General features: G+C 35.4%; 3 protein-coding genes across 3 annotated transcripts; 1 reads left to right on the plus strand and 2 right to left on the minus strand.

The window, feature by feature from the left end:
• Window positions 1–3,440: 3,440 nt before the first annotated feature.
• Window positions 3,441–4,260, minus strand: uqcr10 (ubiquinol-cytochrome c reductase, complex III subunit X). Its single transcript, XM_084138200.1, has 2 exons — window positions 4,096–4,260; window positions 3,441–3,747 (listed from the first exon to the last, which is right to left on the minus strand). The coding sequence occupies exons 1-2, from the start codon at window positions 4,234–4,236 to the stop codon at window positions 3,700–3,702; spliced, it is 189 nt and encodes a 62-aa protein (XP_083994326.1). The 5' UTR covers window positions 4,237–4,260; the 3' UTR covers window positions 3,441–3,699.
• A 350-nt stretch (window positions 4,261–4,610) lies between these two features.
• On the plus strand, window positions 4,611–9,936 carry rpl35 (ribosomal protein L35). Its single transcript, XM_084136888.1, has 4 exons — window positions 4,611–4,697; window positions 5,429–5,565; window positions 7,586–7,667; window positions 9,735–9,936. Exons 1-4 carry the CDS (start codon window positions 4,695–4,697, stop codon window positions 9,882–9,884), a joined length of 372 nt encoding a protein of 123 aa, XP_083993014.1. The 5' UTR covers window positions 4,611–4,694; the 3' UTR covers window positions 9,885–9,936.
• A 3,114-nt stretch (window positions 9,937–13,050) lies between these two features.
• On the minus strand, window positions 13,051–19,826 carry wdr38 (WD repeat domain 38). Its single transcript, XM_084136990.1, has 9 exons — window positions 19,426–19,826; window positions 19,230–19,350; window positions 17,442–17,558; window positions 17,166–17,263; window positions 15,391–15,471; window positions 15,180–15,302; window positions 13,869–14,021; window positions 13,745–13,792; window positions 13,051–13,665 (listed from the first exon to the last, which is right to left on the minus strand). The coding sequence occupies exons 1-9, from the start codon at window positions 19,519–19,521 to the stop codon at window positions 13,495–13,497; spliced, it is 1,008 nt and encodes a 335-aa protein (XP_083993116.1). The 5' UTR covers window positions 19,522–19,826; the 3' UTR covers window positions 13,051–13,494.
• Between the last annotated feature and the right edge of the window lie 1,336 nt (window positions 19,827–21,162).

Here is a 21,162-nt window from a genome sequence, read left to right on the forward strand (position 1 = left end):
AGCTATATTAATATCAGTGATACTGGCCTTCATTCATAAAAAGATGCTATTAAACAATTATTTAAAATATACTGTCTTTATGTTGTTTTTACATTACAGTGGAAATTGGGTCTCACGTTATTTCAATTTTATTTACACACAAAACATTAATGGTGAACATTTTTGACTTTATAAAATAATTATCTCAAGTCTCAGCCCCTATTAAACAATAAAAAAGTAAGACATCTTTTTATTATACATAGTTTAGTAGCCTACTATTCATTTAGGCAGAATTTATCATTATAATCAACTTAATTATTTCTTGGATTTTGCATCACCATAGTTCCTAAATGTATGTAAATGCAGGAAATGGGATTCAAATCGAAAAAATGTTCCCCGATTTTGTGATTGTGACATATTTTACCAAAATAATTTTAAATTAAATAATTTAACAAATTTCATTGTATTTTTCCAGTATCTAGGACCACACATTATTTATATTAAGCTTCACTTGTTTTATTTTAATACTGAGAAAATTAATCAGGTGTTCAGTACAAAAAGAACTGAACATTATTATGTACTATGAACTATGTAGGCTACTATGTTTGGTAACACTTTATTTTGCAGTGCCCCCCCCCCACCCCACCCCCCCTCTCAAACCAAAGTTACACCCTTGTATAGTACTATGTATGTATATGTTAATAGTACTATATAGAACATAGGGTTACACTTTATTTTAAGGTGTCATTGTTACAGTGTATTTATATATTTAAGTACTGAGTAGTTATAATTAACTACATGTACTTACTATGGGTTAGGTTTTGGGGGTTGAGGGTTAATTGCATGTAATTATGTATAATTTACTGTTATTACTACGGTAAGTACATGTAACATATGTAACAAGGACACTGCAAAATAAAGTGTTACCAAACATAGTAGCCTACATAGTTCATAGTACATAATAATGTTCAGTTCTTTTTGTACTGAACACCTGATTAATTTTCTCAGTATTAAAATAAAACAAGTGAAGCTTAATATAAATAATGTGTGGTCCTAGATACTGGATAAATACAATGAAATTTGTTAAATTATTTAATTTAAAATTATTTTGGTAAAATATGTGGACTATAACATAATTATAAAATTATTAGACACAGAAATAATCCTGAAATGGCATGTTCTGTGTTTCCCAAAAGCATTGTGAGCCTAAGTTGATTGTGAAGACCATTGCTGCCAATGTTCTCTACGATCAACTTAGCTTGTGATGACAAGCAGAACAGGACAATCATTTAGTTAAAACTATTTTTTTTAAATTCCTTCACTAAAATAAAACTGCATAGTTAGATAAAAACTTATATATAAATATATAGGCCTACTTATATAAATAACTGAAAGTTGGAGCAACCAGAATTACTAACTGGGGAAAAAAAATTGAATTAAAAAAAAAACTGAAATAAAAATATAAGTATTACCTAATAATACCTTATAGTAATATTTAATAAATAAATAAAAATAGCAAAAGCCCATAAAAATTTAAACTGAAAATATAAAAATAAAAGTTAGTTCAAAATATTAATAAAACTATAATATAACACTAAAATATCAGATTGTCACCCTATAGATTTGAGCTTGTGGACTCGAGTGCTGAAGATCTGAACTCCTAATCAATATTACGTTGCACAGCCAATGACTCGAACACTTTAATGACTCATTGGATTGATTATTGTGTTTGTCCATTAGAAATCGTGACCATCAACCTCAAACAAAACAGAAACCTTTGACATATGACTTTCCTGAAGTATTCTCGTTTTTCTGTTTGAAACCTTTTTAAATATGGATGCATTTGCATCAGAGAAGTTCGTTCAAAGATGTGTTACCTTACTATGTGGATCGACTCAGCATTTGTATATTTGCCTAATGAACCTTGAAACAATAGGACTATCAATACAAACCCTTTCCCTGACCTCAATGAGTTACATGGGTGTTGGTTCATATGTCTGACCAGTGTGACCCCACAGAATGTGGTTTTACCTGTCTGTTTACTGAAAAGAAGCTCAGTACTGCTTACTTATCCAGTCACATTACTCACTTTGAGGTTACTGAATGAGCTTTCTCACTTCACTTTGTGTAGGCTACAACATCAAACCTCAATTGTCTACAGAAAGATCAGTGTTCAGCGAGCAAACTTTTCTTACTGATGCCATAATGAGATTAAGAAGTGCTCTAGTGACACCAAGTGGTCAGTCTATCTTAAAGCAGGCTATATTCTGTGAAGTCACCTCCATCACTATGAAATGCTTCACAGTTGCATATTGGTTTGATGGGATTTATAGTCTGGTGAAATACATGTTGCAAATAAACTTAGGGTACGTTTACATGATCACAATATACTAAAAACGGAAGTTTTTCCATTTTGTTTTTTGCATACAGACGACGTTGTCAAAATGATTCCCATTCACACAAATCTGCGAAAACGACTAAAAACGCTGTATTATTTATGCCAGGCCAGTAGTTGGCTATGTCACTTTGTAAAGATAACGGAATCATTTTCAAAAACTTGCACTTTGAAACCTATTTTCAAAAGTTTGCGTTTTCAGGTCCCCAAAATGCCATTGTCGTGACTCGTGTAAATGAACGGCCAAAACGCACAAAAAGTTTTAAGCTTTTAGTTGAAAACGGTGTCGTGTAAACAGCCCCTAAGGGTACGTTTACACGACAACAATGTACTAAAAATTAAAAGTTTTTCATTTGCGTTTTTGAAAAGTTTTGCATACAGACGACGTTGCGATCCCGTCCACATGGATCCGTGAAAAAGACTAAAAACGCTGTTATTCAAAAGCCTGGCCAGTAGATGGCGATGTCACCAAAAAAAAAAAAAAACCGCACACCTATAGCCTGAACATTTTCATAAAATCGTGTTTTTGTAGTTTTCATGGAGACGATAACAGTATCATTTTCAAAAACGTGCACTTTGAAACCCGTTTTCAGGCCCCAGAACACTGTCGTGTAAATGAAAAAGTTTTCAGTTTTTAGTTTAAAGTTTTAAATAAACGCCTCCTAAATTTCCAGTTATGACGTCCGAACACTTAAGACTAATTTGCCACTGGTTCCTTTGAGATTTTTCAATGGTTTTTTTTAATGGGGAATTTCAATGTACGAGTAAAACAAGGTCTGTTGCAAATATAACATTTAATTTTAAAAACGTACAAGTTACTAGATAAGCACGTTTGAGGTGTGAGTTAGGCTTAGGTGAGTTAGGTGTGAGTGTATGCAGTTTACGTTCTAGAACAAAACGTCAAAGTATATTTACGGTAGACCTTTTTTTAACTCATAAACTGAAAACCCCATAGGAAAATCTCGAAGGAGCCAGCAGTGAATTAGTCATCTGGGTTCTGAACTGCACCACTCTATTAAACAGCACCTGAAATCCCTATACAAATGAACCACCAGATTTTAAATGATTCTGGGTCATTGAGTTTATTCATACAGAATTAAGTTAGCAACACATTTACAAATCATGAAGAATGTGACACGTCACACAATAACAGGTGGTCACGTGACATTTTAACAGGTATCGGTAAATGTCTATGTCCCCAGGACAATCCGGCTGGAAGATGGACGATGGTGGCCGAAGACACTGCAAAAGCCGGTGGACCATACAACAGGGTCACATCAGGAAATGGGATGATGGCAGAATGAAGGCTCCACATCAAAGCATGATTATTCTTCCTTCACTTCATAATTGTGTTTGATGTCTTTCCAGAGTTTCTACAAAAAAACAACAACACACAATTAGATCACACATGGTGAGCAGAACACATTACAGATACATAATTTATACTCAGATTGTACAGACACTCGAAATGTAGACTTAGCATCACAGTGTTGTATAATAATAATGCCCTTAAATTGTTTTTATAAGATCTGATCATTATTAGGATAAAATTATATTATTATCAAACTGAGATGTGTTTTTATAGGTTTAAGTTAAGGTCTATATTTTCATGATCCCACTGAATATTTGGTTGTAGTTAACGTTAGCCAGCGGGCTAATCAAGGTCAGTCTGCCGGTGGGTCATGAAGATATCAACTAAATTCAATGGAAAAATAACTTACCCCCCGATTTATGCTTTCAAATACCGCATCTCCAGCCTGATCAAACACCCTCTCGAAGACAACAGCGCCCACCATGATGGTTATGGCGAAAGTTGACGTTCTCCTGAAGAGCAAATTGTAGACACTTCTTACGAGCGCCATGTTGGTCAATGGAGTATTCCGGAAGAAGAGGCGGGGCGATGAGCTGTCTATCAAATCCGTCGACCAATGAGTCTATAAAGCAAATACATTTTTAATTAATTCGTTTATTTATTTTAGTATTTTACTCTCTTTTTTTACCTTAACAGACCTATTTGAACACGTACCATTATTTCTTATATTTATATCTAACACACTGAATGTTTTGTAACAGAAATCTAACATAAATGAGCAATCCATTCATATATTTCGCGTATTTACCATTCAATTTAGGTATTACTTTTACATTTGAGAGTAATTATGGCTTAATTTAATCAATTCTAGTCATTAAACACCCCCTTTAAGAGTGGAATGGAAGATTCCACCCCCCTCTTGCACAGTCGTTTAGTTTCCTCCGTAACCCGGTTGATTTTCCCACGTGACCGCTGCAGCTTCCTTTCTTGTGGCAGCCATCGAGAAAAATGGTGAGGATTTTACCGAAACCCAACAATCTAAATCAATCTGGTCGATTATACATGCTTAATATCTCTGAGAACACGTTTAAAATACACATTGAGTTGTACCCTAGAGTTTGAGCACAGTATTTGAAGTGATTATCTTGATATAAAGTGGAAAATAATTGATTAAACGAGACAGTGGTCTGTGCGTGTAGCCTGTTAGCGTAGCCGTAGCGTAAGATTTAACAACTCGAAGCCTGCAATAATAGGCACACAAAAGTATTTTTTTTGGAACTACTTTTTGATATTGTAGACTTAAGCAGTCAACGGCCATCGGACACAAATTGACAGATTGTTAAAACCGGTTTTAGACGACACTAGTTAAATTCAGTGTGAACTAACATGTTTTCAAAGCATCAACATCAGAAACCCGTGATATTATATTTAGGGAATTGAAGAAAACCAGTCCTCAATAACTGTATTTATTTGCTTGTGATATTTGTACACAATATTCCACGAGTCTATAATATGTTTAAACACAGGGGTCCTGCAGTTTAGCTCTATCTTTCCTCCACACCTGTCTGGAAGTTTGTAGTTTGCCTAGAAAGTCCTTGATTAGCTGGTCCAGGTGTGTGTTATCCTGGTTGGAGCTAAAGTTTGCAGGACAGTGTCAGTGACCCTCCAGGAGCAGGATTGGACACTCCTGGTTTAACATGTATATTGGTTTGAAGTGATTCTAATGGATCTTGTTATTGTAGGCAAAGATCAAGGCCAGGGACCTTCGCGGGAAGAAAAAGGAGGAGCTGCTGAAACAGCTGGATGACCTGAAGGTGGAACTGTCCCAGCTCAGAGTTGCCAAGGTTACTGGCGGAGCTGCCTCCAAACTCTCCAAGATGTGAGTGCTTGCCTGGAGTCACTGGTGTTAGTCTTTACCAGAGTTTACTATTCGTGGATGCGTGCTTTTGGCATGAATGTGCTGTGTAGGAAGAACAATTGTTTGGGGCGCCTCCTGTGATTCAGTGCCAGCTTTACTGTAATGGGGAATGTGGGTGAATTTAGGCTCTTTAGTCTGTTCTGATCTAAGAACCAAAAGAACATTAAAGGTTTATATATGCATGTTATATTACATGTATGTTTATTTATAAATGTATACACACAGGGTTTGAAATTAACTTTTTCACTCAACGGCCAATAGGGCTTGGGCGTCGTGACGTCATACTTGGCGTGGCGGTCATGTTGATGGCCTCGCAAATGTAAACATGCAGCAAGTCGAACGAGGAGAAGCAGAGTTGGGAGAAAGAAAAAAGATATTAAAGTCCCGAAAAGGATGTGGAATTTACGGGGATACGTTAAATAGGGAAGCCAGGGACCAGTAACGTTATGTGGACAAAATCGGCAAAAAAGTGTAGTTAGTAGCTGTCAACCCTCCCGTTTTTTCCGGGTTTCTCACGCATTTGAGCTCTTTTCCCGCTGTCTTCCCGTTTTAGTATTTTCCTATAAAATATCCCGAAAAATGAAAATTTCAACATTCATCTTTCTGTTGCTATCCCTCTGCTGACAGCAAAAATTCGTACTACAAAACTGCAGCATTAACTAAGCGAGTTGTTAAGCTAGGTCTAACGTGACTTTGCTTACAGATTGGCGTGAAATCGTGCTCTCACAACAACCACGCTGTTATCTTAAAAAGGCCAATATCACGCTAAGGTTGCCTTCAAGTAAGCAAAACGATGCTTTGAAAACTTCAGTTTCGCTGGAAGGGCAAGGGGGTAGCAACAGGACAATAGTAACGTTACAGAGACTGACAGGTCTGATGGAAGGGCTAACATTAATGTTATGAGAGTAAATTATTAAAATACGGGATATTTTACAGGAAAATTTGTCCACATACTGGTCCCTGGTTTCCCTATTTAACGTACCCGGTAAATTCCACATCCTTTTCGGGATTTTAACATCTTTTTTTCTTTCTTTTCTTTCTCCCAACTCTGCTTCTCCTTGTTCGACTTGCTGTATGTTTACATTCGCGAGGCCATCAACATGGCCGCCACGCCAAGTATGACGTCACGACGCCCAAGCCCTATTATGGCTACTAAATTTAAGTTACGGGCCTTGCAAAAGCCTCTAAGTGCCATCTGAAATTTTCTTCTAGAATGATGATTTTTATCAAGCTTGTATATTTAAGTTCAATAATTTCACTTAAATGGCAATGCAAATTACCTATTAATTGTCATTTAAGTGAAGTTACTTAAATGTACAAGCTTTATAAAAATGATCATTCTAGAAGAGAATTTCAGATGGCACTTAGAGGCTTTTGCATCTGAACTCTTATAAAAATATATAAATAAATTAAAATTTGTTTTGGGATTCATACAATTACTTATTCAAACAAAACAAGAGCCATCTCCCTTTCATAAAATGTATTTTAGGTGGACAGATCAAAACAGTACATATAACATTTAAAAAAAAAAATAGGATGTTGGAAAATAATTGTCTTCTGTTAACCGAATGCCTTTTAATCTTTGCTATTGTTTCAATGCAAATGAACAATCCCGCCGTTATTTGAAGTAAGCAAGATATGCGCAGATTGTGCGCAATACACCATTTAATATATCATGATGACACACGAGTTGAGTATTTGCGCTAAATCTGCGCAGATTTGGCTTTCACAGATTTCCCCAGAAAAGTGAGTAAACTAGTAACATGCCAAATTGGCTTGTGATTTGACAGCGTTACCCGCCACAGTTGATTTTTACCCGCTGTTGGCGGGTGTTAATTTCAAACCCTATATATAGTAAATGTGTGTTCCTTATATTTAGAACATTTGATAGCATGCTGCCTTTTCTATTGAGTTTGAATCAATTGAAGGCTACATTCGAAAATGTAAAGCATTAATCTGATATTGTTTTCCTCTTTTTCAGCCGCGTGGTTCGCAAGTCCATCGCTAGAGTCCTCACAGTTATCAACCAGACACAGAAGGAGAATTTGAGGAAGTTTTACAAGGTCAGTTTAATTCCACTAAAACACACATTCAGGCGTACTTGTGCAGAGATGCTGTTTCACTGATGGAAATGCCTTAAACTGGTCTAGATGTTAAAGTCTCTATGAACCGGATCTTGCAACCGATTTTACTTCACTGTTGTATTTCCAAGTGAAAGAGAATATTGAATGGAGGGCTGGGGTTTACTTTAGCGCACCGCCTCTCCATCCCGAGCCGTCAAACTGGCGTCATCAGAGGGAACCACGTTCCAGAGCGGAAGCAGATTTTCAGATTTTTATTAAAGATTGCCACGACACATTTTTTTCCCCCGTGTATTAACTTGCACGGATTAACTGTTCACCACAAGACTAGTAAGGTGCGCTAACAAAGTAAATGGGGGTCAATTGTAAATTCATGATGACTTAAAAGAAAATCAGGTTATACTGCATGTCCAAATATGATCTAAACACCAACATGAATCTCTTCAGGCAGAAACATGGAGAGTTTGTGGAGTGTGCTCTGCTGCTTAAAGAACGGCATTGCTCTGTTCATTTAGTTTTTCCTAAGAAGTGGGAAGCTGTGATGGTCATTAGTGTAATGTTGCAATCATTGAATTCAGATAACATGCATTATTAGACGCAAACCCACAACTAAACACATCCGTCTAGACTCCAGCAAGAACGATCACCCAGCACTCCTCCTGCACAAGTGGAGACAGTGTGAATACTCTCTTGCTAAAGAAATACGGCTGTTCACAGCAGAGTCTTTAAATGACGCTCATCTGCTGTGAACAGCCGACAGAGCGTTTATATGCCGTCTTATATCTTACTGACTTTCCCATTCTAAAATTTTTGGAGAACAGTCACTTTGTGTCTGAAATGGGTGTTCATACTATTATAGTTGAGGGATTGTTCATTACTAAACGGACAACTATGCGTTTTGTCCATTCACTTACAATACAGTGTTATTAAAAACGGGCTTCAAAGTGTACGTTTTTAAAAACGATGCCGTTATAGACCTTGTTCAGAGCAGCGCCATGACGGGTATGAAAGTGAGGCTGTGAGGGATAGACTTGCCGTGTTTCCAATGGCATCCGCTGTATAAAGCTCCTAGATTACTTACAATTTTCCACAGCTTATATTATTGGGAGTTTTTTGTCAACTGAAATTTCTTGGAAAGATATTTTTCTAGTGTTTCATGTGCAGAACAATCCAAAAACCCATTAAATAATATTACTGCCCACTGAAGAGATTCATATCTGTCCCTGACAGCCTCGCTTTCATTCCCATTAAAAATCATAGATGGCGCTGTGAATAAGGTCTATTGTCAAAACGGTGACATCACGCGATCACATGTTCAGTCTATAGGTGTGTAGAGTTTCTTTACAAAGTGACATCGCCATATACTGGCATAATGCAGTGTTTAGTCGGATATGTGTGACTGGGATAGTTTTGTCATCTGTATGCTAAACCTTTTCAAAAGCGCAAAGGAAAACTATTCCGTATATATTGCTATTTACAATGTTATGGATGCAGGATATATTGGCCACCATATTGGTATCGGCAGATATTGTTCATTTTTAATGTTCTTGTTATCTGCCCAATAGAAGAGAATTCGGCCAATATATTAAAGCCGATTAATAATGGATTATTTCCTACAGCTGAGACACTTCAAATGCACACAGTTCACCATGATGGTTTTGAATTGCTTGAAATATGATTTGAATCTCTTCATAAAAGGAAAATAGTTGAGTGCAACATGTGCAGCACAACTGTCATATAGGCTTCATAAAATTATAATGAGAACATTATTGTGTGCTTGTGACAACTTTTAATGGTGAGACTTGTTTTTGTAATTATGATCTTAAATTATATAAACTTGGATTTAGGTTTTTTGGCCAATATATCAGTTATCAGCTTTCAGATATAAAGAATTATCGGTATCAACCAAAATTTTCTTAACAGTCTTCACAGTCTGTGAGAACTGCTCATTTACTTCAAATATGGAAGTTTTTACAGCTTTCATAAGGTATAAGTGTTTGTAAATGTCAGTCCAGTATATTCTAACAGCCCTGTTCTCTTCATCTTCAGGGTAAGAAGTACAAGCCTTTGGACCTGAGGCCCAAGAAGACCCGCGCCATCCGTCGTCAGCTGACCAAACACGAGGAGAACCTGATGACCAAGAAGATGCAGAGGAAGTCCCGTCTCTACTCCATTCGCAAATTCGCCATCAAGGCTTAAGAGGCTGTACTGTTTTTCACTGAAAAAATAAAACTCCCCACCCTGGATTTAAGAGTCTTGAGTCTGTGTGTCTCTCTGAAGCAGCAATAGGGATTCTTGAGAAATGTGAAGTGGTGATGGTATGGTGTCTCATCTGTGTAGATCAGTGTATTTCAACAGGTGAGGTTTAAGTGGGTCATGCAGGGTGAAGTCAAAAGTCTAGATGACAAGTCTAGATGTTTTTTTGATTGCAAGATTTATTTTGAAAGGCTTGAACACAAACGGGCATCGGTACTGATTACCAGGGCCCTTAAAGTCTGGAATATATTTTATTTTACCTGGATATTTTCATTTCCTAATTAAACTTCATAATGAATGTCAGATGAAATGTTAAGTTGCTGTATTGGCTGAATAACTTGGTTGATTGACTGACTGGTCCCACCCCTTGCTAATGCACCAAATGGTTTAGTCCATCTGCATGCATTTTGTGTGTTAGTTAGTTGAGCATCTGGTGGAGCCCAAACTTATGCTGTAGAAATGTAGGGGAGACCGGGGACAGTTGCAACATGTCATTTCTCTCCAATCAGAAACAAGCTAGAGTGATGACACTCATACTGAACATGCACAGTTAGACCCTCCCCCCACTAAGAAGACCATAGACATATTCAACATTTGCTGCTGCATTTATTGAACAAAACTTGTTTTGGAGGTATGAAAGTACTTCTTTTTTTTCATGAAATATTTTTTGTCATACTGTCCAGACATTTTGTGTGAATTAATCAAAACTTATTTAGTTTGAATTAATGTTTTGTTGACTTCTAAATGACATGGTTAGCATGTGTCAAAGTCAGTGTGTCTAGTAGGCGTATGATGTTCTGTCATGGCCGATAGGGTTTGGGACAGTTGCAACAAGTTATAAATTGCATGTTTAATAAAGGTTTGTTGCATTGCAAATTGTTCAATTCTGACACTGAAATATGGAGAGATTGAATATCATCTGTAACACCTGCACACTGAATCTATGTAGGCCTATGTTCTACACATAAACAAACAAAACTCAATAACTGTTATTTGATAAATATGACTAAATAAATTATATAGGCTACAGTAATATTATTGAAATAAATAATACTATAATATTATAGTAGGCCTAAAACAGTTAATATTTTCAGAATTATATGCTCATTGAGACAAAAAGCTAAAATTTAATTATTTTTAACGTGTTGCAATCGTCTCTGGGTTGCAGGGGTTGGTAATTAGCAGACAGATGCAAGTTTAATATATACAAATTTGGTTGGTCTAGTCCAAATAGTCTCTGAGTAACTGAGAGAAATGCAAAAAGTGTTGCAACTGTCCCCGGTCTCCCCTATTTCTCAAAGAAAGCCAAATCAGACCACCAAAAAAGAAAGGAAAGACAGGAGAAGGAAAGAAAACAAAATGAGGGGAAACAATTGGTAACTCTTATTTTCAAAGAAAGGTGAGCACAAACTAGGACACGAAATCTGTAGTGCTAAACTGCTTGAATATCTCCGCGATCGTTAATGCTAAAAATGAACTGAGACAACCCATTGAAAGAGCAGAACATACACTTTCAGATGATAACTTGGTTATGTAATCTGAGGTAAAGGCTAAATAAATAAACTGTGCACCAACATTGTTGTTTGCATACAACACACCATTATAATAGCCTAAATTGAAACCTGGTTTTTAAATGAATAGGCTATAATATCTAAAATTAGCAATAATTAGCAATTTTATAGCCTACATTGGGAGTTATATATACAAATTGAGGAACATGGGGGCCCATCAGGACTGCCATTGCATAGGGCCCGGGATCTTGTGCTACGCCCCTGAACACAAACTCATGCGTGAGCATGAACACTTAACTCTTGTCAAAGCGAGGAAAACAATGTCCTGATTCAGGATCTGCTGTCAGCTGATATGTTGGTGTCAGTATTCAAATGTTATTTTCATAACTTGTTATGAAACAAATTTCAAACTGTCAGACATTATATTGAGCTCGCTGCATTTGCACGCACTATCACCATCACTATATATAAAAAGCAAGTGAAATTACAAGTATGCAAAGTTATGTTGTTAGTAAATCATGAAATTACCAATACATAACACGATTGGTATGTCGTGTGTTGGCTGGGAAGGGTTTGCCTTCAGGTATGATGTTCATTCAACTCATCCAGATATGATTTAACAGCTCAGGTTAGTGTTGCGTAGGCCTGTTCATTATGTGTAATAGTTTATATAGCCTTAATCAAAAATACTAATTTGTGCTGTTTTCTATATTTTTGAAGGGCTGGTGCACTTTTTTTTTTTTTTTTACAAAAGCTGGCACTGGGGCAATACACTTTTGTTCCTTTTAGGCACCTTTAGTCACAAAACCAGGGTCGTGCCTTAATGACCATGGGGAGATGTGGGTCACATGGCCAAACCAGCTGAGAACCACTGATCTAGATAAGGAATATTTTGGTTGCATGTTCTGACACGCATGTATAGGGATAAGCTATGTGCTATTGGACTGTATAGGCTATCACACGGACAGAGTCACTCTTTATCTGTTTTTTACATTGGAACTGGGAGGATTGAAGTGGTTTTTCCATTGAAGTTACTGGAATCTACAGTATGCTTGATATCTCTGCAGTCATAACTATGTAAAAAATAGAATAAAACTCAAGATATTTAAAATAACTTGATATATAAAAACTTTTAAAAGGGTTGTTTTGGTTATTAACTTTAAAATATTCTGTAGCACAAACAGATTTAAAGGGATAGTTCACCCAAAAATGAAAATTCTGCCATCATTTACTCACCCTAAAGTTGTTCTAAACCTATATGAGTTTCTTTCTTCTGCTGAACACAAAATAAGATATTTTGAGGAGTGTTGGTAACCAGACAGTTAATGGACCCCATTGACTTCCATATGGGGAAAAAACATGTTCAAAAACATGTGCAGACATCAACTGCAAAATATATTTTGTGTTCAGCATAAGAAAGAAACTCATACAGGTTTCGCAACAATTTCAGTGAGTAAATGATGACAGAATTTTCATTTTTGGGTGAACTATCCCTTTAAGTTCATTAGAATAAGATTTGGATTTGATTTTTACCCTTTAATCTTGCCTTCAAATCCTCAAAAGAAGCTGTGTGTTTAAGTGATTTATTGCAGAAAAAATGGGCTTGTAATCTGCTTTTATTTTATTATTACAGAAAACATAAGATGATTCAGTTATTTATTCATATTTTTTTTACAAATCCTTTTTAAAGATATTTTTAACTTTAAAGGTTTATACTTTTTTTTTTTTTTTTTTTACAGAATTTTAAAAAAAAGTATTTTCCAGATAACATTTAAATTATCTCTGGCTGTAGAACAGAAACATGATAAAATCAAATAAAAAAGAAAAGAATATATATGTAATTTTATATTTTTCAGAATGGCATGCATGGTCAAGCATCACTTAAATTGTGTGCAAAACATGGTGCAAACTATTTTGTTATTTTAATTAAAATGTATTATCATAATCATAAACTCTGCACTCTACTATTCTTCAAGTAATTTACCTACAGCAGAAAATGAATTGAAAGTCAAGGACAAATGGACAAGCTCTTATGTTAAAAATCAGTTGGTATAGCCGTCATCTTTATCGTCCTGTTCTCTGTTTAAACTCGTCCATCTCTCACTTCTCTCTTCTGAGTCTGAGCTCTTTTCTTCATCCAGTTGCTCAGATCCGCAGACGAGAAGCTCCCCGCCGGGACTGAACACACAGCCGAACGCTGAGTCCTTATGACCCTGAAACACACACGCACAGTATGAGGCTTTGTGATGTCGTCATAATGCTAAACATGACCAGTCAAAGGTTCTCGATCACCTGCAGCCTCTTCACACACGCTCCAGTGGTCGTATCCCAGATCCTCACCTGACGAAGAGACGTGTCAAAATCAAGCTGTGCGGCACAGACTGTGTGTGTGTGAATGAGTGTGTGTTTGTTTTACCGTGTCGCCTTCAGCGGCGGATGCTAAAACCCGTCCGTCTCTGGAGAAGGCCAGACTCCTGACCCACACACGCTCACAACCTCCCAACACAAACAGACACGCAGGACGCTCCGGCAACCACACACGCACCGTCCCGTCCCATGAGCCTGAGGCCTAGAACACACACATGCTATACATAAATAAATGAAGTTACAAAAAGATTTCCATTTCAAATAAATGCTGTTCTTTTGAACTTTCTATTCATCAAAGAATCCTGAAGAAAAATTAATCAGTTTTCACAAAAATAAGAAGCAGCACAACTGTTTTCAACATTGATAATAACCAGAAATGTTTCTTGAGCAGCAAATCATCATAATATAATGATTTCTGAAGGATCATGTGACACTGAAGACTGGAGTAATGATGCTGAAAATTCAGCTTTGATCACAGGAATAAATTACATTTAAACATATTCAAATAGAAACAGTTATTTTAAATTGTAATAATATTTCAGAATTTTATTGTTTTTACTGTATTTTTGATCAAACAAATGCAGTCTTGGGTCAAACATCTAAATCTTAAAAAAGAAATCTTACCAACCCCAAACGTTTGAATAGTAGTTAATGTTCTTCACCAAACACATGATTGTTTTATAGGAAGAGGACAATAATTCCACACATTTAACTTAATTTAAGGGGCTTTTATAGGCCGTTTTAATCCTACGCTCCAATCCCAAAGCAATGCCATAGAAGAACCACGTTTGGTTCCCCAAAGAGCCTTTCAGTTCTTAAAAGAACCATTTTTTTTCTTACTGTGAAGAACAGTTTTATAATCTGAAGAAACTTTTTCCATAAAGAACCTTTATGGAATAGAATGGAATCCATGGATGTTAAAAGTTCTTAATTGAACCATCAACGCCAATAAAGAACCTTCATTTTTAAGAGTGCACTTTGAAAAAAAGGTTAAATTGTGACTCATTTGACTAAAAAGTTCTATATAAGGAGAAATGTCTTAAGTTATTGCAAAATACTTTTAATGTTAATGGGCTATTTCATTTTTTCTAGTGATGAAGTATGTTTACAGGCTGCTATACTTCATAAAATATAATGGATTAAAATTAGCCTAATTAAAACTAAATCCATAAAACTATCCCATGATGGGTGAAACGCCTGACAGGACCCGTTCCTCTGAGAGTGTGTATGGGAAAACTCAGCACAAAATTATATGCATTCTTTTGAGTTCAAGGAAACGATTCATTTTCACAAACTATTAAATGTCCCGTTTATCCTGAATCAAATACCAAAGCTCACTCTCAACAACAAATCTGCTCACCAGCATCCCAGTAACAGAGAAACAGAGACAGGCCACGTTTCCCAGATGCCCCTGTAATGTCACAACCTCCTTTCCGTCATGAAGTTTCCACACTCTCACGGACCGATCCCAGGAGCCCGTGGCCTGAGGCGAAGAGAAACAAAGAAGAGGTGATGCAGCTCGTCCTGAACGGCTCAAAACAAGCGACTCAGAGAGAGTGTGAGAGTCATACCACACACTGCGAGTCTGAGGAGAAGACGCTGCTCTGGACAGCTGCAGTGTGACCCCGCAGCTCCTCAAACATCTCACCACACTGAAACACCAAACATTAGATTCTCAGAAACACCTGTTACTACACGAGGAGAGTCCAACAGCTCTGGCCTTAGATCGTGTTTAGGGTTAGTGATCTGAAACAACCCGTTAACCGTAAGTAACACTTCATCGTAATGCTCATCCCACACCATTCTAATGCTATACAGATAATGAAAGTGAGGGGTTTTAAATTCCCAGAGGGAAAAACATCATACAAAGTATTTTTAGAGCTGTTAGAAATGTTATGATTTTAATTGAATAATATTTTTAGACATACTTACTATATTTGGTATTATTACTTATTTTCTTTGTCAGAAATCATGATTTTAATCATTTATTTTATTCTATTCTAAAATATTTTATTTGAATAACAAATCAGATTTTTTTGTTGTATACATTTTGATGTTTTTTATTATATTTTTAAAAGAAAATAATATTAATCATATAGATATTAAAGGAATTATTTAAATATAAGGATCATTTTAACTTAGTTTTAGCTTTAAAGCAGTTATAAGATAAAAATCTTTAAAAAAAATAATAATTAAACAAATGAAAAAATATATATAATAGACAAAGTATTATATAATATAATATAATAAAGAAATATATAATAGACTAAGTATAGTGTAATAATAACACAAACATTTAAATAATATATAATTGACAAAAGTATAAATATAATATAAAATATAATATTAACATACAAATATATAATATTAACAAAGAATAATATAATATTAACAAAGCATATAATATAATATAATATAATATAATATAATATAATATAATATAATATAATATAATATAATATATAATGTATTATAATTATTACGGTGGCCGAGAGATCTCAACGCGCTGCAACTGAAGAAAACATGCAAATAGAAAAAAACACCCACAAATTAAGACACAACACAACACACACGTGCTCACAACACAGCCAAATACAGAAACGCGCTGCAAATAACACAGACCACAATGGAAATGTTCCCAGGGGAACCAAATAAGGTTCTTATTTAGTTGTTTTTTTCTATTTGCATGTGTTTTCTTCAGTTGCTGTGCGTTGAGCTCTCTTGGCCACCGTAAATATTAACATAATAATGAAAAATATATAATATACAAAGTATAATATAAAATAAAATCAAGTAAATATAATATTAACAAATATAGAATATCATATCATATGAAAATAATATATAATAGACAAAGTATAATATAATTTAAAGTATGATAAATTATTGACAAAAAGTATAATATAATATTAACATAAAAATGAAAATAATATATAAGCATAAAGTATACTATATAATATTAACATAAAAATAAAAATAAAATATAAGCATAAAGTATACTATATAATATTAACATAAAAATAAAAATATTTATAATAGACAAAGTATAATAATGATATAAAATATAATATAAAGTAGGCCTAATGTAATATTAACATAAAAAAATAAATATAATAGACAAAGTATAATATTATGCACCTAACATTTTTCTCACATTACATAAAAGGCCATTTATACATGAAAATATATAATGTGCCTTTATATTTTAGGAAGAGGTGTCTCTTGAAGTTTGTTTCATTTGGTTAAATACATTTGTCCCTCTATTTCTGTATGTATTAAAAAGGGAAGCGCATGCTTGTTTTAGACATTAGTTCCTGAGCTAGCAATAGAAGTGTTATTGTCTCACCTGAACTCTCCAGATCAGCGCCCTGTTGTCCCATCCACCCGACAGCAGCCACTGGCCGTCCGGACTGAAGCTCACCGTCTCCACACTCCGCGTGTGACCTGAGGTTCAGAACAACAACTCGAGCACATTTAGGCTCAAACTACGGTTGTAGATGGCTATATTCATCTAAAGGTGATTATAAAGCAGAAAAGGGCTGATAACTATACTGATATTTTTGCTGCTGCTGATGAAGCAATGAATTAGGCCTGTTTGAGTTCATTATGAACGTACACACACCTGTCAGTATGTGTGTGCATTTAGTGCTCGAGCTGCACCAGATTCTGACGGTACAGTCGTGGGACGCGCTCGCGAACAGCTGACCATCCGTGGAGAAAACACACGATTTCACTGGACCTGCGGGTTTATTTTTTAAAAACAAAAACAAAGAAATAAACAAAGAAAACATTCGAAATTTTAGAATTGCCCATTTGCCCTCATTAAATATACTTCTATAGCCTATGCCCTACTACCCACTGCACCTCTTGTGTATAGGCTATATCTTGCACTCTTGCATATCTAAGTGTTTTGTACATTTTCTTTCTATCTTTTTTTATCTTTTACCTGTTTCTATGGATTTGCTCTGGCCTCGGATTTGTCTTTTCTCTGTGTTTTTGAGTTCTGCTAATAAAACCCTGCTAGCAAATCTAAACTTCATCAATGAATGGCACAATATAGGCCTATATAGCTATATATATGTATATATATATATATATATATATATATACACATACATACATACATATATATATATATATATATATATATATATATATACATATACGAGTTTAGATAGCAGGGTTTTATTAGCAGAACATTTTACTCTTTATTACTCTATGATATTTTTTTTGAGGATAGGCTTATTTATTTAATTCATATTTTCCACTGGTCATTTAAAAAGTTGAACTTTTTGTGACAACATATAAACAGGGTTGAAGAAGTTTGTCCGAATTCAAGCTTTTTGGGGTTATTCATGGTCTGTTGTAGTAATTTGTTAATGCTTTAACACTTTTAAATTCTCTTGTTTGAGGGGTGAGTGGAATAATGTCATCTCATTGTACCCCGTTTTTTTAAATGCTTATTACTGCGTTCATAGAGCAAAGTCGTTCCAAACCCGTAAGACTTGCGTTCAATTCATATGGATTAGTTTTATGATCTCTTTATGAAATTTTTGAAGCGTCAAAGTGGTAGTGACAGAAATATAACGTTACCAGATTTCATCAAAAAGATCTTCATTTGTCTTCCAAAGATGAACGAAAGTCTTGCGGGTTTGGAACGACATGAGGGAGAGTAAATAATGACAGAATTTTCATTTTTGGGTGAACTAACCCTTTAAAGGGGTGGTTGATTATGATTTCACTTTTCTAACTTTAGTTAGTGTGTAATGTTGCTGTTTGGCATAAACAACATCTGCAAAGTTACGATGCTCAAAGTTCAAAGCAAAGGGTGATAGTTGCTTTTAAAGAAATCGCTTTATAAGGACTACAACAAACGGCTGGTAGAGACTACACATCATTCCTCCCGGGTTAATGACATCACCAACTCTAGAATTTACATAAACCCCGCCCCCTGAACACGATATATAGATTATCAAGACAGAATATGCTAATCAATGACTAGAAGATAACTACACATCTGCTACATAAATTCATCAACTAACCATTCAGAAATGTTGTCTACATGTTTTCACTCCTTCTTGAGTCTCTCCATCATTGTCTGATTCCAGTTTGAACATAAAAGGCTAAAAGTTTTTGAAATTTTCAGTAGCCTATGTGTCCATGTGAGGTAAAAGGACACGAACTCTTGAAGCTCCGCCCTCTGTGACGGAAGCAGCAGCTCATTTGCATTTAAAGGAACAGACACAAACGGTGAGTTTTTGCTCACCCTCAAAAAGTGACAACTTTAACATGCTATATAAAATATATGTGGGGTATTTTGAGCTAAAACTTCACATACACACTCTGGGGACATCAAAGACTTATTTTACATCTTATAAAGGGGGGGCATTATACCACCCCTTTAATGCACCTGAGTGTCCGCTGACTGTGGCCAGGTGTTCTGCGCTGGTGGCGTTCCACAGGTACAGTCTGCCATCATCACAGCAGCTGAGCAGAATCTGACAGTCAGGTGAGAACACACAGCAGTTCACCTGAGACAGACAAGAACATGAACACAGGCTCGCTCTGTCTATATTTAAATTAAGTACAAACAACGCTTTACCTACCTCTCCTTTGTGTCTGGAAAAATATCTAATGTTGGACACGCTGAAGTCCTCTGAGGGATGACGCCACGTGTTTCCTTTTTCATGAGAAAGCAACATTTCAGAAATGTCAAAAATGTAATAATTAATCGAACATGGTCAATGAATCATGGAGCTTAGCTGCGTTAGTGTTGCAGCTCAGTTTTGTTTGGGTTTTGTATCCAGAGTTACGGTCTCTTGAGTGTCTGCGCTTTATTACAATTCTCTCCTGGTTTAGACAGTCATTAACTCTGAACACATTAACAAGCTGAGTTTGTGTGTTTGCCTGCCAGTAGCACTTTTAAGCACTGATTTTAAGTCATGCAAGAAGTACATAAAACTCACTTCAAAATGATTTTATAAGCTCATGATGTGAATGATGCACTACTGTAGAGTACAAGTACATACTGCAAAAAAAGGTAATCCTAAAATAAAAAAAGTAAAAACATATTTAGATACCTGTTATTATGGAAGCTTGTTTCCGCCACTGAATAAAACAATATAAAAGATAATTGCGACTTTTTAATCTGACAATTCTGACTTTTTTCCTCAGAATTGTGAGATATAAAGTCGCAAATGCAAGATATAAAGTCGCAATAACCTTTTTAATGTTTTATTCAAAGGCGGAAACAAGGTTCCATATGTTACAGTAAAGCTTCAATTTTGGTTTCACTTTTAATTTTTCAAGACTCATAATAATTCCACCCATTTGCATATTAAATAACCCTGAATAAAGATATAATAATATATTATTATAAATAATTTATATTACTTGAATTACATGAAAACATAAAACTAATATTTCATACAAATATTTAATATTTATACTAATATATTTCATAACCATTTGAAATATTATAAAGAAATCGCATTAGCAATATTAGTAACATGTCAGTTGATTCTAGGCTGAAGGAGAGAAATCTGTCACTATGAATCCTCTCAGTAAGTCTGTCTGAGAATCCCAAACTTCAGAAATTTCCACATACTTTATAGGAAATGTTTGCACTGTCCTGTTAAATGCATCACCTCTATGCATGTCTGCTCATGCTGTGTGTGCAATAATATGTGTATGAATACCAGTTTACCCCGTGACCCTTCAGAAGTCCTGACATGTTAGTGTCAGTTTTTTTTGTCTCGTATTTTTGAGAAATGATCCTCCCAGGCACTAATATTCCATGCCTGGCTGTTTCTGATTTACTGTTAGAAAGGAAGACATCTGTGTTCTGGTCTCACAGTCAGATAGAGCAACTGACGTAACAGATCCGTAGGCTTTCTCTCTGAATGTTTGTTCTTGACAGCAGGATGTTTAGCGGGTCGTTTGCATGAGTTTCACGCAGCTCGCTCACAGCAGGAGATGTGTGTTAGTCATTCTGTGTGTCCTCACGCCTAATGCAGGAAACAATGACACCTTTGACCTTTACTGAATAACAGTCACTTTGATAGAATCACAGCAGTTTCAAAAACAAAATATAGTCCCAGATAGTTGAAGCACATGTTTTTTTTTTAGAAACAAATGCAAATAAATAAAAATCATGTATACAATTAGGATAGCTAAATACCGGTATATAATCAACTTAATCTACAAGAGAGTAGAAAATGCATCCCATATCTTTTTTTTTTGTTGACGTCAAATGTTGTGCGTCAAATTAAGCTGTTTTTGGTGCATTATTGGTGAAATATCATATAATATGTTTGTTTTTAGGAAAATTTATTTTGATTTGG

Source organism: Abramis brama, assembly GCF_963993115.1.
Source record: "Abramis brama genome assembly, chromosome: 15".
In the NCBI taxonomy this organism is placed as follows: Eukaryota; Metazoa; Chordata; class Actinopteri; order Cypriniformes; family Leuciscidae; genus Abramis; species Abramis brama.

Bases quoted from the DNA above. Each gene is read 5' to 3' on its own strand.
- rpl35 (XM_084136888.1), top strand. The intron at 5,566-7,585 runs GTGAGTGCTTGC...CCTCTTTTTCAG, and splicing joins GCCTCCAAACTCTCCAAGAT to CCGCGTGGTTCGCAAGTCCA. The intron at 7,668-9,734 runs GTCAGTTTAATT...CTTCATCTTCAG, and splicing joins ATTTGAGGAAGTTTTACAAG to GGTAAGAAGTACAAGCCTTT.
- uqcr10 (XM_084138200.1), bottom strand. From the start codon at position 4,236: ATGGCGCTCGTAAGAAGTGTCTACAATTTGCTCTTCAGGAGAACGTCA. The intron at 3,748-4,095 runs GTAAGTTATTTT...GTTTTTTTGTAG, and splicing joins TTGAAAGCATAAATCGGGGG to AAACTCTGGAAAGACATCAA.
- wdr38 (XM_084136990.1), bottom strand. From the start codon at position 19,521: ATGTTGCTTTCTCATGAAAAAGGAAACACGTGGCGTCATCCCTCAGAG. The intron at 17,559-19,229 runs GTGCATTAAAGG...ATAAACCCGCAG, and splicing joins CACAGTCAGCGGACACTCAG to GTCCAGTGAAATCGTGTGTT. The intron at 14,022-15,179 runs GTGAGCAGATTT...TGTGTGTTCTAG, and splicing joins TCTCTGTTACTGGGATGCTG to GCCTCAGGCTCATGGGACGG.